The sequence below is a fragment of the Protopterus annectens genome, chromosome 4.part0 (genome assembly GCF_019279795.1).
Source record: "Protopterus annectens isolate FY-2018-M chromosome 4.part0, PAN1.0, whole genome shotgun sequence".
Lineage (NCBI taxonomy): Eukaryota > Metazoa > Chordata > Ceratodontiformes > Protopteridae > Protopterus > Protopterus annectens.
In genome coordinates, this window is record NC_056733.1 from 1,348,924,769 (window position 1) to 1,348,940,873 (window position 16,105).

General features: G+C 35.2%; 1 protein-coding gene across 8 annotated transcripts in view; it reads right to left on the reverse strand.

Moving 5' to 3' along the window:
* ABLIM3 (actin binding LIM protein family member 3) overlaps nucleotides 1-16,105 on the reverse strand; it is a 3,936,655-nt gene that overhangs the window by 314,399 nt on the left and 3,606,151 nt on the right. For all 8 annotated transcript variants that reach the window (XM_044069211.1, XM_044069207.1, XM_044069212.1 and 5 more), the window contains one exon: nucleotides 9,914-9,943. In XM_044069211.1, the coding sequence (XP_043925146.1) occupies nucleotides 9,914-9,943 (30 nt within the window). The remainder of the gene's footprint in view (nucleotides 1-9,913; nucleotides 9,944-16,105) is intronic.

The window sequence follows — 16,105 nt, forward strand, 5'->3', positions numbered from 1 at the left end:
TTATATGCCCTACTAATTATCCCTTTTTTAACAACAGCTTCAGGTTTAGATTCAATTTAATACTCAAACAATGCCTGTTTTCATTTATGATTCCCTTATGCCTTTCTCACTAGCCTGCAATGTAAATGTCTTCTTGGCCTCTTCCCATTCTATTACCTTTCCCTCTCTAATTATTTGTTCCCAATTCCTTCATTCTTTTGCCAGCTTCCTGTAGTAAATTCCAGCCCCCTCTTGCCTATTCTATGTATCCATAATTGCAGTCATCCATACTGGCACTAACTCATGTCTCCATTCCTGTGTTGGCTTGGTTCGTAGTATACTTTCTGCAAATTTGTGAATATAATATTCTATATGACTGTTATTATTCCCCTTAAAGATCTGTGTTCAAAATCATATTCTTTCCTTATTTCTTGAATTACCGCCTGATCATCATCATCCCTTTCCACTTTAAATTGTAGCTTTCTGCTTGTATTATTTAAAACAGCTCAAAAAGCAGAAATAACAACAAACTGTAAAAACACAATAAATGGCCAGGGCTCAGACTAAATAAATAAAAATAAGTATATAATAAATATAGAGTTTAGTCTGAGCCCTGGCCATTTATTGTGTTATTTGTAACAGCCTTAACTGTGTAGCTCTAAAATATCACTTCAAATCAGGCAATCCTAAACCTTTCTGTAATATGGGGAGGATCAACTTATCTCACCTGTCTCTTGCCCTCTTCCCCTCTCCAATAAAATCCTTCAACTCTCTACTAATTACTATATACAACTTCTCTGCTTGATAAATGTATGCCTGATATCTGTATGAAATTAAAGGGAGTAAAACATTTTTTCTGCTTGTATCTTGCTAAACATATCTATAAACAATCTCTCAGTTTTAGTTTTACCTTTTGCTTTGCCTCTTCACAAATATCCTTAGCTGCCATAACAGAATTCTTTTAATCCATACTCCTAAATAATTTATTTTATCATCTCCCCATATATACGAGTATTTCTGAACCAGTTCATGTGTAGGTACATAGTTTATAGTTATAGCTTCTCTGTTATCTTCATTAGTTTTATACCCTGAAAAAAACAGAACTGTCTCAGAATGTTATACAACACTGAGATGTATTTTTCTAGTTCCATCAGGTACAAAATAATATAATTTGCAAATAAAGACAACTTTTCTTTAACATCATACCAATTATGTCCTTGAATTTCCAAGTAACTTATTTTATCTGTCAATGGTTCTAAATGTAATGCAAATAACAAAGGGGAAAGTGGACACCCTTGCCTGGCTCCTCAAGGAAACCTTCCACTTTCATTTTTGCCTCCAATCTCTCATACAACCTTCTAATTAACTTTATTATTTTATTAGGAAATGCAAATGTTTCCATTGACCTACTCATAAAATCCCAACTTACTCTGTCATATCCTTTCTCTGCATCAATACCCACCAATAACAGTGGCATTTTCTTACATTCTACTTCCCTCTCGATCATCACTGCTCTATTAATGTTTTCAAATATTTGCCTCCCATCCACAAAATGACATTAGTCGATATCTATCAATTTTGGCATTACCTTTGCCATTCATTTAGCCATTATAGACATAAACATTTTATAATCATGGTTTAAAATTGAAATTGGGCTATATAAAGCTTGACACAATGCATATTTACTGTTGTTAGGTATTAACAGTCACCACAGCTTTTTTTCCAGGATGTTGGTACCTCCCTCCTTTTAAAATACTGTTAAATAAAACCTTCCAGATTTTTATCACTTTCTTCTCTCCCAGCTTCCAAACTTCCACAGGAATACCATCTATTGTTTGAGACTTTACTGTAAATTGGTTATAAATCACAATTTTTACCTCATCTCCTCCTATCTTAACAGTTAATTTGTTAACCTTGACATATTTAAGTGCTCCATAAATATTTCCATTTGTGCTTTTTCTTGATTTCTCCACTTCTCTGGTTTATACAGGTTTTCATAAAATTTCCATATATCTCTAATACCTCTACAGGATCTCTGGTTATTTATTTTTTTTTTGTTATAGGCTTCCTAAGTTTGAAGACAACTGTTTCTAATTTTTGCTGCCTAAGTCACTGTGCCAAAATGTTTTGTGCTCTGGCGTTATCATCAAAACAGTTGTTTAACAGCATTCTTTCTAAATTCATGCATGTTATTCAGGTGCTGTCTTATTTTCTCATTAGCAGCCTGCAGTTGTGCCTTTTCTTGTTTTTTTGAGATTACCTTTATTTTGAAATACTTTAACCATTGTCACCACTCTATATAACTCTCATTAATTTTTAACCAGATCATTTTTTTCTTTTATTTCAACCCTAATTTTAAACTCCACTTGCATTTTATTCCACTCAATAGCTATTACTTCTGCAGTACTTTCTATCTTTCCTAATAACTCCTGGATAATTTCTACCACCAATTCCTTAAATTCCTATCTTTTGAACAGATAGGTGGGGAAGCACCAGTGTCTCATCTTTACTTCATTACCCTGCATTTTTATCTTACTAATTATTGGAGCATAATCTGAAATAGTTATTGAAAATGTGTCAAAATTCTCAATTAAATATACATGTTCTTGTAAAATATAATTTCTGTCTAGTCTAAACCTAGTTGTTGAAACTTGGTGAATTATGTATAAATTCTCTCCAGGTTCCTACTACTGAATTCATGTCTTTCATACGAATTATGTTCATATATTTCTTTAGAAATCTATCCTCTTTTGTTATAGAAGTTTTGTTAGGAACAAAAATTGTTTTAGTTACAGTTACCTTTCTCCTTTCTTTCTTCTCCCCCTCCTCTCAGAGTCCTTTCAAACATTAATGACATCAAGGGAGGCAAAGGCTTATCAGTTCCCCACAAGTTTAACAAAGTCAACAAACGTCCACTCTTTTCTCTTATTCTTATACAACCATATTTCACAAATGTGATCGATGCTTTGCATTCTCACATTTATCCATGCATTTCTGTGTTGCTAGTCTTCTTCCTGTTCATCTATACCTCCCAGTTCCAGATTCTGGTTCAATTTTAAGGCACTCCTAATTATTCTGGTCAACTCCTGTGATTTCTCTATATCTCAAGCATATTCCTTTGGAACAGCGGAAAGGTTTCACTAGCAAAGTCTCTCCATATGCTTTATTATCAGAAGAATGGGAAGTAGATTCCCCTTCTGCTTTATGGCTCGATTTTTGCTGGACAAATTTTATATTTCCTCCTTAGCCTGTTTACTGTCAAAACATTACTTCGATCCTCCAGGAAAATATTCTGAAGACAGCTGAATATAGCAGCTTTAATCTCACACCTGCCTCTCAATAATCCCTGATTACTGGAATAAATATTTTTCTCTTCTGCTTTGTAGTCAGTGAATAATCATTTTTCACAAACACTCTACCATCCCCACTTTTAATACCTTACCTTTTTGCCACAGTTTTGTCAGAATCAACTCTTTCTGCTGGTAGGTTTGTATCTTTACTAATAAAGTTCTTGGCTGCTTTCTCTTGGCCAGATTTGGGCCTACACATGGTGTGCCCTTTCAAATAACAGTTCCTGCTGTGGAATACCAGAACAGTTGATTATTTATGCTTTCATAAAATTAATACAGTCTGTTCCTTATACTTTCTGTCGTACAACAGAAAATCTGATTTTCCCTTCATGCACTGTCCTCTACCATTTTTTGAAACACTTATCTTAAGAAGTCACATACTCACCTGTCCTTTTCTTCATTCTGACTTCTGTTTTTTTTTTTTTTTGCAGTTTTATCAGATCATCTGAATATCTGTTTGAAGCTTCTTCAGTTTTTTTTTCAGCCTTTTGTTGTTTGAGTTGATATAATCCTTCAGTGTTTTGTTTATTTTAATCAGCTCTGAGGACACTTGATTTTTTTCCTCTAGACTACTGGAAGTCCTGTTTTGTACAAGAGTTGGAACTTGGACTACCTTTTTGCTGAACAGCTGTAGGATTCTTCCCAGTCAGTGTTATCTCTTCACCTTTTTACCTTTTCTTTCAGCTTATCTTAGCTCCTTCTTTGCTGGCATCCAGGCAGTACACTTAATGACCAGTAACTTAATTTTACTCAAGCTGACAGTATCACTAGCTGTTGTTTCTCAGTTTCTGTTTTCACACTGGGTTAGTTGAAATTAAGCTGTTGATCAGTGTGCACCCATCTTGAAAGTCCCAGAATCTTGCTGTTCTTGATGTCAGTATTGGATCCAATGTTTGCCAACTACACTACATATGTTGATCTCACTAGCATGTAGTTTTTTTGGGCTGCTCCTTGCTCTGACATAGTATACAGTTAACACCACTACTTGGCTTCAGTCCCCTGTGACTACAAGCTCCAAAACAGACTTACCTTCATCAAGTTATCAAGAACTGACTATTTGGAAAAGGGACATATGTTACTGACTGCATGTTTTAAAGAACCATCAGTACACCATCAGAGTTCTCATCAAATTCCAGCAGATGCTTTTATGACCTACGTCAGATCTCATTAGGTCTCTGTGGCATGTTCTCTTTCAGATATATCTCTACCCTTTACATCTCCTCTTCTGCTGTTTAACCAGTTTTCCAGTACTCCAGTCCTGAGTTTTGTCTACTAATTCTTTCCCATCTGCTTCTGTGCTAAATACTGATGCAAAATATTTATTTTTTTCTTTGCTTGTTCCTTAGATTCCTGGTATTTCACTTGAAAAGGTTAGTTTCCCTGTCTCCCTTACATCCTTCTTTCTTTCTTCTTCATACCTGAAAAAGGCCTTCTTCCATTCATTTTCTTTTGTTTTAGAAATAAAGTTACATTTACTGCATCAGAATAACAGTTTACATATTATGTTTATCCTTTATTCAAAAGCCAAAATCATCTGTATATCTACTCAGAAAATGTAAAAAAATGTTTAACTTCTGTTTTATACTTAGCCACTCTGCCTTTCAGCATAATGTTAATCTTTATGTTGTCATTTAGGTGTTTATTCTTTCAGGTGCTATCTCATCTGAATCATCTTTATAACATTTACAAAAATATGCAAAATAAATTATTAAATTATTTAAATACAAATAAATGGCATTTGACACTTGTACAACATAAGGTATAATTTATTTTCAAAGTCCAGGATCCTTAAATACAATTGTTGATCTAACCCAGCTTAAACTGAATGACAATCTGATAGTCATTTCATATTTCTCTAAATTTACTCTCCAAACTTAGCAATGTGAACCACCAATTGTATCCTAATACATATTCTGTGACAACCACATAACTACATAAAGGACCCCTGAAGTACTTTTGGCAATATTACTCAATTTTCAGTTTAGCACATTTATGAATTCTATTACCTTACTTAATATTAAATTGTCAGTACAGTACAGATTTTATATATTTCTCTTGAGTAGGAAGGTTTTCAGCAAACTGGATTTATATCTGCACCATTCTTAACACACATATAAATACTCACATGCATTAATGGACATCACATAAATGTAAATTATGTATGCTTTATATTGGAAATCACCAAGTAAGTGCGTTCTGTAGCTGAAACTTATGACATAATATTCCTAAGAAAACTGCTAGAAAATTTAAAATGGTGTTAGACATGTGAACCTGCATTGCTGCATACCACCAGTGGGCCTACAATCTAGCTGTTCTTTTTATTTGTTTCACAACAAATAAAAATATACGACAATTTTGTTCAGGGAGACAAATTCAGTATACATCCTGATTAGTATAGTCTCATGATATCAGAACTAAAAGCAATACTTATTCCTCAGAAAACTGGACACATGCATCTAAATTATGTCTGTGTGTTTGGGGTTGGTCTCATGAGTAAAGTTACAAATATCTTCTCTATGCAGGAGAAATAAATATTATTTCTACTTCTTATGCACTGACAATCAGTAAAGTGATATTTTGGTAATTATTGTAGTCAGTATTATAAAAAAAAAGTACTGCACTAGCCAAAATAAAAACAGATTATCATGTAAAATGCCATATTCATCAGTAAAGGCATATGAAAAAAGCCACAGAAGCCTGTCTTTCAACATTTATATCAGTTTCCCTTACATTATGAAGCTTTCTTGTAACAACAGGATACTCATCATATTCATCTAGAAAATGCACCTAAGGCTGCAATTCTTGCCTCAGAGATTCTATTGTAGCACACCTTTGAATTTAACTCCAGAGCTCTAGCCACTTGAAAGATTATAGCTATATCATATTACAACTGAGAATATTTTTTTTTCTGGTAAGATACAGAAATATTTTATTTCTGACGAATTGCCAACTCATCAAAGGACTATTTTTAGCCATTATTATACTTAGTGTACCTAGCAAAAAGTTCATTACTGTTCACAAAATGAAACAAGTATTATGCAAAATGTCATACTATGCAAGTAAAGTTGATGAAGTTCATCTTTCAAAGGCTATAGCTGTCCCAGGGATTCATTAAAGGGACTAACAAGAGCCTTACGGCTTGTCCTAAATATGCCCTTCTTACTCTATGTGCTATTTACAATTCAGAGAGATGCTAGCCTTGATCAGGTAAGACATCATTATTGGATAATTTCCAAAAAAGTACAAGGAAAGATATACCTCCTAGCAAAAATTGTGCCTGAAGAGCCTCACGTCTGCACTTCTTGGTAGTCTCTAGTCATATGACTAGCAATTGCAGTTAGGCAATGTGATCAGTTTTTAAGGTCCACCAATCACAAGTGCTTATACTGTATAGTAACTGGACATGGGTTGGATACCCATGTTCTGTTACTATATTCATGTAGTAGATGTGAAAAATCATGCTAATAAACAGCATGACTTCTGACATCTGGGTTAACATTTCCATTGATGGGAAATTGTGGGATAATTATTTATTTAGTACAGTAGTGTACAGCTAAACAATTACCTTACTGATATATTGACGTGCTTCATGCCAGTTTTAAAACAAGCACTTGGTCTAAAGAAATTTGAAACTTGTACAACTGCAAAAGCACAATCATTCATAACTCAAAGACAAGAAAGAGTTAAATGTGGCATAAAAATGACACTTACCCTCAGACAAAGTGTTAAGCACACCATAAAATAAAATGTATCCATAACCCTCAAACAAAGGGTTAAATGTGACATAAAATGATGCTCATCCATAATATACAGGCAAAAAACTAAAATGTGACATAAATGACATTTTAAAATTATTATTTTCTCATTAAACTTTAATATACACTTTCTCTTACTTCTATATGACTAGGAGCACATGCTAGTCTTGTTTTGCATGCAACTACATCAGTAGCATTCTGTGAACATTTCAACAGTATATTTTATAAGAGCATAGAGATATAACCATGTATATATAGGGAACAAAAATAACTCCAAACAACCTGCAGTTTGGGGACAGAACTCTTGAAAGTGGTCAGAAATGAAAGAGCTAATCTATAAGTATAATTTATATATCTCTAACATTTCAGTGAATTATTTTCTAGATTTAAAGCTTTGTTAATAGAATTTGGAGGTGCACAAAACTGTCGTTAGCTACCTATGAGTCAGTCTAAGATCATCATGATAACTTCTGAGTTTTTACTGGGATTTTTATTTTATCTGTTATAAGCATGTTCCTACTGAATACATGATTAATAAGAATGCTTAGATCTTTTTTCTCATCTTATGTAACCACACAGTAAGCAGCTCAAGCCAATTACCATTCATTCCTAAATGAAAACAGGACTAAATGTAGTTCTAATTCTTTTTATTTTAAATTTGCAACTGCACATATTTTCTATTTTATCCAACAAACATGGAGTCAGTATATATAAGTGAGGCAGTTTTTGGGGTGTAAAGCCCTTCATATTGACAAGTGCAAGGGGAGTTGCCCCCTAACTTTATATAGCTTTAATTGGAAGGTCATAGGGGAAGCATTTTCCAGGTTGAAGTTCAGTAATTTGTTAAAGAAACCACCAGCTGTGTAATAAACTCTTAGTCTTCCAGTTGTCTGACTGCATTATGTGAGTGTGTTTAAATTTGTAGCTTTGAACATTTTTCCAGAAAGCAATGAAACAAAGCGTATGAACCAATAATGACAAAACTAACCATTTCAGAACTTTTCAACCATAAAAGGTGACTCAAACTTCTGCCATTACAATTCACCAGTATCAGTCAATATGTATAATCTCTGCAGAAGTAAAAGTCATCTGAATAATTTCACATTAAAGAGATCTGTAACTAATAAAGAAGTTGCTGCTGGGAAAAATATTTATATTTCAGTGTTTCATCTACAAATTCAATACCTGCTGCCCTTGAAGAATAAATTACCTATGTTACATTAAAAAAATGGTAAGCTGGTAACATTTCAGTACGGAATGGCTGGCAAACCAACAACAAGTTCATAGTTACTATCATCCAAAAAAGTGCATTTCAGTCACAGTATTTTATCTACATCATGTGAGAACAGAACCCACAGCCTTCTACACCAAATGCAAGTATGCTATTTGTTGCTCTACTAGCAGTGCCATGAAAGTTCTCAGTACAAACACTGCCACCCATTTGATAAACAAAACAATTGCACGTTGAAAATATATTTAATATGAGCGACAGTAAACTTCTCTTCCCTAAACTCACATTCCTTGAAGATGCACCCCGGATGACTAAGTAAACAGCCTGGTTGTTGCTGTAGAGGATTCAGGCTCTTGTCTCCTGTAACCAAGGTACAGGGTTGAGCCTGAGCAAGTTAACTAACTAAACACCTCATTCCTAGCTAGGGCATCACACACACACAGACAGACAGGCACACACACAGACACACACACACACACACACAGACACAGACACACAGACACACACACACACACACACACACACACACACACACACACACACACACACACACACACACACACACACACACACACAGACACAGACACACACAGACACACACAGACACACACAGACACAGACACAGACACACAGACACACAGACACACACACACACACACACACACACACACACACCAAAGGAACAGCTCACACTTTCTCATCTCTCTTGCAGCAAGCAGTTGTCCATGTTTAAAGCCCATGCAAAGCCTGGAATGTTTCAAGGTTTAAATCTGTGTTGTTGCATGTTTGATGTACTAAAGATGCACACACAGATGCAAATAGTGTCCTTAAAGAAGAAAATGCATGCACAGACAGAGTGCGTCTCTTAAATTCAATGTTGTGGCAGTCAGCCAGCCAGCAGTTGCCCCCGACAGTGGGCCTTAGGTAACTGTGTAGGTCACTCAGTGCTGGATCCAGCTCTGCTGCCCACCTAGATTTCATTATCATTGCACATAGTGCACTGCACATATATAGTTTAAAATAAATCTGTATATGAGTAAGGTATCTAGAGTCTTCCAAAGTTTTAGAAAACAGAGATGTAACATTGACAACTATGTGACTCTGCGTTCACCAATCTCCTCAGACATTACATATTTCCAATGAAATGTGTCTATTTTTCAAGATAGCGCACTTCTCATAAGCTACCTCATTATTCACAACATTCCACTTGAAATTAGATTTTCTCCTTCAACCAGGATTCCTCAGCTGGGATTTCTGAAACAAATGGTTTCATATAAGAAGCACATTATATCAACTGTATTACTGTCTTTTACGTGAGTGCAATTTACATTTCAAAAGAATCCACCATAAAATCATTCTGAAAAACAAACCTTGAAAATTATGTTGTGAACCATAGAGTATAAAAGTCCCATGCCCCACAGATTTAACTGAAACACATGTAAATAACTATAGAAGCTCAGGTATAAGGATACTAGGATACTCAAGCATTCCATACAATACATCTTATCTCTGCCTGCTGAAATTCTACTCATGTATTTCTAACAATTCCTTTGACAAAGAGTTCAAACAGGCATAAAAAAGGTTAAATTTATACGTACCACTGTCAGCCATGTAGTGCATACGGGAAGCTGAAACAAGAGATAAAACAGGTGTAAGTCATTGCTGCTCATTTTCCTTAGAACAAATGACCTTTCATGACAGACCAAAGGGAATTTCTCTGCACTGAAAGTAATTCTGTGCATATTAAGCTGCAGAAAAACTTACCACACATAAAAAATATTATCACCATGTTCCCTCTCCATTGGAAGTGTTTTATTTTAATTATTTATTAATATGGCTATTTAATTCTTACTGCTGTGATGATAATGTTAATGTTGCAAATTTTAATTAACAGCATTGTCAAATAAGGACTTTAAAACCAAACTAGCAGGTGCATTCATTTGCTAGCATTAGCTTATAAAACATAAATACTTTTTTCCTGAGTCAGAGTACACTGCTGAATTGCTCAGAGATAGCATATTACATATTGTGCTAAAGTACAGTATGTTTATAAAGCACATATTTGCCCATCATCAGTCTTTAATAAAACCGAGGCACCTTTCTACCATCTAGCCACACAAATTACTCTTTTTTTGCCATGAGCATGGGAAGGTTTTTCTGCACAAAATAAAAATATACTAAAGTTAAAATTTCACCTAACATCGACATGGTAAATGATATAATGAATTTATAAAACACTGCATTGTGAGACAAAGTTTGAGTAATGTACCATATGTTATGGGGCCAGAGTCCATACTACCCACAGTTTTATATGTTATGATAAAAAAATAAAAACTTTTATAAGAAATTGGCTATTTTAACTAAAACCAAACTCAGAAAAAGCAGACTAATACATGCAGCAAAGCAAACCTTTAGAAGAAGAGATGAAGCGTATTATTAAAAAATTAAATGCCAGCAACTCAATTAAGTGCCTTATAGAACAAGAAAGTAGCCAGTAGGTGGCAGCAGTAGCATGAACAAGTTCACAATATGTAGTTTTAAAATCTAAAGAAATAAATACAATATATATTTGGCAACAATGCTTTTTGCTTGGATATTCAACTTTATAAAATTAAACCCATGAAAACTGTTGCATGTTTTTGTTGGAGAAAGTTCCTGTGCAGCCAAGTGTCAAAGGATTTGATCTCCCATCATCATGACTTTTACATTTGGACTACAGAGCTGCATGCCTTCAGGGAACATGATAATCCTCTTTCTAAAACAACAAAAAGGTTCCATTACCCCCAAGGGCATATATTCTTGGAGAAAGATTATAAAATAGGAGGGGCCTGAATGTAAGAAGGAGGCTTGCCACTTGCATAAACAGAATATACATTTTCTGAGTTAAGGTTTTTTTATTTATTGCCATACAATTCATGTTCAAAGTACAGTTTAATCATTTCTGTCACTTTTTCAGTCTTTATTTCTTTTTAGTTTGGTATTTTGGTCATTCTTGTCCAACTTTAATGCAATACTTTTATAGGTATGAAATATGTGTACAATCTTTTTTGTAGCAATAATGTACATTTTGCTAGAATTATAATCAGAGATAAATCATAAGTTTTAATAAAGTTATACACATAAATAGTAAATACGTTGATTTTTTATATCTTTAAATATTGATACATTGTTTATTGTTTAATGAAATGAAAAATTAAATGTTGTAACTTATCTGTAATAAACCTGAACATTATGTTTAGTTTTGCAACTTCATTTTACATTGATTTAGTGTTATTGTTGACTTGAATTACATTTGTTTTTTAAATTTTGCCTACTGTCCCTATTTCTTTTCCATTGAATGTCCTGCTCTGTTTTTCAGAAACTCTGATTTGACAAGGAAAATAAGAAAGAAAACATTCAAGTATATTTCCTCTGATGAAGTCTGTTTATCATGGACAAAAGCACTAATCGTGGTTGGGCTAGTTGCCATTTCTGGGTCCTGCTTCTTTTTATTGTGGATTTTACAGTTTGTTGTTGGTGTTTGTGAATTTCAAGAAAAAAAATATTATTACTGCTTTTACAAATGCACTGATTTATACATGTGTTACTTCAGGATATTTATTTTGCTTATCTATTCTTAATCTTTTTATTTATTGCAGATGTTGTGGAGAGTTCATATGGCCATTGACACCTACTGTATGTCTCTTATATGGCTAGGTGACGAGTTGTTAGTCTATGTAGTTTATTTTCATGCTTTTGTGAGGTATGTGATTGGTTTTCATCAAACAATAAGGTAGATAAATAAGTTATTATACAATTCCTCCTCTAAAACGTGCACGCTGATTGGCCAGCCCAACCAGCGTGCCCGTTGTAAATCCCTCAATATACTAACGGAAAAAGGTCCGGTCGCCCGGACTTTTTCTGTTAGTATAAAACACTGTCTCGCTATGTTAAAATAGTTTAACATAACGATACAGGTTTTAAAAAAGCAACGCAGATCTCCGTTGCTTTTTTTAAAGCTGTCTCGCTATGTTAAACTCCTTTAACATAGCGACACAGTGTATAAAAAGCAACGGAGATCTTGCGATCGCCGTTGCTTTAAACCTGTCTCGCTATATTAAATGGGTTTAACATGGCGAGACAGCTTTAAAATAAGTAACGGAGATCTCCGTTGCTTATTTTAAAGCTGTCTCGCTATGTTAAACCCATTTAACATAGCGAAACAGTAAAAAGCAACGGAGATCTTGCGTTCTCCATTGCTTTTGCCCACAGCTCTGATGTACTGCGTAGACATTCTCAGTACATCAGAACTGCCGCGGAATACCAGACAGCTGCGGAAGGGCAGCAAAGAGGCATTATACAATGCCATTATTTAAGAAAAGTAATTATTTCTTTTCTTAAATAATGTCATTATATAATACAATAACTCACTTCTGGGTGTGGGTAATGCTGGATTTACCCACGGTTGTCTTTGTTTGGTCCCTCGGGCTTCGCCCTCGGGACCAAACCACGCCAACCATGGGTAAATCCAGCATTACCCACACCCAGGCGTGGGTTATTGCTATACTATTTCATGATATGACTATATACATTGTTTACTCAGATTTTCTTACTAATGTGCATATATTTCCTATATTTATGTGCTGTCTTTTTGAAAATTTCAGCAAGTGATATTAACTTATTTCTTACTCAAAATTTTGTTGTTTTTGTATTTTTCATGTAGATTCTATATTTTAAGTTGGTTTTCACAGTTTTTGACCAGTGATGTAGCTGAGAAGGAAGTAAAACATCACTTAGTCTGAAGAATTGTTTTATATCTGATTTATAAGATTATTTACATGGTTTCATGTGTGTAGTGTGCTACTAACATTATATTCTTTTCTCCTAGATTGTGGAAGGAAAGTGACTTAAAGATTTTGGGGATCATTTGTTTTAAACACTCTATTCCAAATGTCAATGTGCATCAGATTTCCATGTTTTGTTTCATATAGATGAATATTTTACAGAATAGTGCTTCCTAGAGACTGCTGTGTGATACTTGGAGCTGTGCTGTTTCAAGCATATAGGAGGTGGTTTCTTCACACATGCCATGCTTGAGGAGGATACAGGCTCATCTTCTTGTAAAAACAAGTAGTACAGAACCAGAAAGGGAGACAGAAAGAGAGAGCGTGAGAGAGAGAGAGAAGGAAAGGTGGCATTTCAGTTCTGTCTCTCTAGCTCACTCTCCAACTCTCTCTCTCTCTCTCTTTATATATATATATATATATATATGGGTCTACCTGACAACGTCGACAAGCCACAACACCGACAACCAGTTTACCGACACCACATAACCGACAGTCCACAAGATCGAAAAGCCACAACATCGACAACCATTTTACCGACAGCACATCAAAACAAATCCCCTGTCCAAAAAGCACACACACAACACAACAACACCAAAATCCTTACAAACCCACACTAAACCTCACATACACAACTATCTACAACCTTAACCCAAACCCTAACCCTAAGGTCCGTCACTATCACACACTTACCTAACCCGCCCTAACCCTAACTCACTTAACCCGCCTAACCCAAAGACTATCACTACCGCACACTTACCTAACCGCCCTAACCCTAACTCACTTAACCGCCCTAACCCAAAGACTATCACTACCGCACACTCACCTAACCCGCGCCCTAACCCTAACTCACTTAACCCGCCCCTAACCCAAAGACTATCACTACCGCACACTTACCTAACCCGCGCCCTAACCCTAACTCACTTAACCCGCCCCTAACCCAAAGACCGTCAATATCGCACACTTACCTTACTCGCACCCTAACGTCCGTCACTACCGCATACTTACACAGCCTTTTCCCATGTCGGTGTTCTCAGCGTCGGTGTTTTCATCCGTCGGTCTTCTCAATCGTCGATCTTCTGGCGTCGGTAAACTGGTTGTCGGTGTTGTGGCTTGTCGACGTTGTCAGGTAGACCCATATATATATATATATATATATATATATATATATATGCATGCATTTATACACCACACACACACACACACACACACACACACACACACACACACACACACACACACACACACACACACAGAGTGAGAATGCACTAAAGCTAAAGAGTGTATTGATTTGGGTCTTCACAGCTTGGGCGGAAGACAGAAAGACACTATTACAAATGACCAGTAACTGGAAAAGTACTTTGAGTAAATAATGAAGAGCTTAGCAGTGAGTATGAATGAAGCTAAGAACCACTGTTATAAGTGCTATAATACAATGGAACTCTTGGAAGCCCAGTTTTCAGAAAGACTGATTATTAAATAATGACACAATAAGTGTTGAGTATGAACACTGTCTGATGAACTCTCTTCTGTTGGAGTTTATTGATATTTTTATTTAACTCCTTTGTAAATAAAACTGTGTATAATGAAAGAGTAAGCAGCTGCTTAGATTGGTTAACATCAGATGCACTGTAAGATATTGCAATATCTACCTACATACACAAACATTCATAAGTACGTGTGTGTGTGTGTATGTGTGTGTTCCTGTCTCTGGAAGTGGTCTTGGTAAGTGTTTCCATATAATTGTATAATGGCTGATAAGGAATATGTCATTTATTAGGTTGATGAAAAGTGTACCTTTTGATACTTCTGTCTGAAAGTATAATATGATTTTTCTGTATGACTGTTAAAATATTATTGTTAAATATATATTAGAAAATGGAAATTTCACTCATTAATACCGCACTGGAGAACAAATTGTTCTCCAGCAGGGTATTAATGAACAACTAATGCCTAGTGAGAAACAAGTGCAACACTTCACAGCAGTGTATTAAACTGCCATGAAACTTTTAATGAAAAAATAAAATGGCTGCCATTTTTTTCACTCGCTAAAAGCAAGCATAACTAAACATTTGCTGCTAGAAACTTAGAACATCATATTAACTTTTATAAAACATACAAAATAAAACTACAACAAGCAGTCCAACACCTAAGCAACTTTCATAACCCAAAACCAGCAGAATACCAAACACATAAATATTGTAAAAATAGTAACAACAGCCATTACTACAAAAGCCATCCCACATTTAACAGTGCATCAAAAAAAAAAAAAAAAAACACAAAAAGAAATAGCTGCTTCCAATACAATTTACATGTCCTATCAACTCATTCAAGAGTAAATACTGAAACTATCAACTATCAACGACTACACTGAAAGACATTGCACCTCTCATTAAAAGAAAGGTAATTCAAACAACTTTCTAAGTCCCTAAACTAAATATTTAAACTTTATCCATATAACACAACCTTTCTCCCTCAATAACATAATAAAAGCTAACCTTAAATAACCAGCCAGCAGATAAGCATCCATAATAATCTTTGCCATTCATTAGTACGCAGATTAAAACAGACCAAAACCAATTCAAGCAATGTAAACAAATATAGACAGTGACACCTAGTGGCCAAAACATATAACAACTACCTTTGAAACTACATTAATACCCCACACAAAAAAAATCACCTTTAATGTTTATGTACATATACTTATATATATATAAAATGACAGCCACGGTGGTACAGCGGTAGCATTGTTGCCTCACAGCAAGAGGTTCTCCTGTTCGATTCTTGTGTGGAGTCTGCATGTCCTCCCCGCGGTTGAGTGGCCTCCGAAAGACATGCGTGAATGGGCGTGCCTTCGCTGAAGGTTGGGCGTTGGGCTGGCAACTCAGCACCATAAAAATCTACTGCCAATCATTACTGGACCGAAGTTCCGCTGTGGCGACCCCTAACCGGGAAAAACCGAAAAGA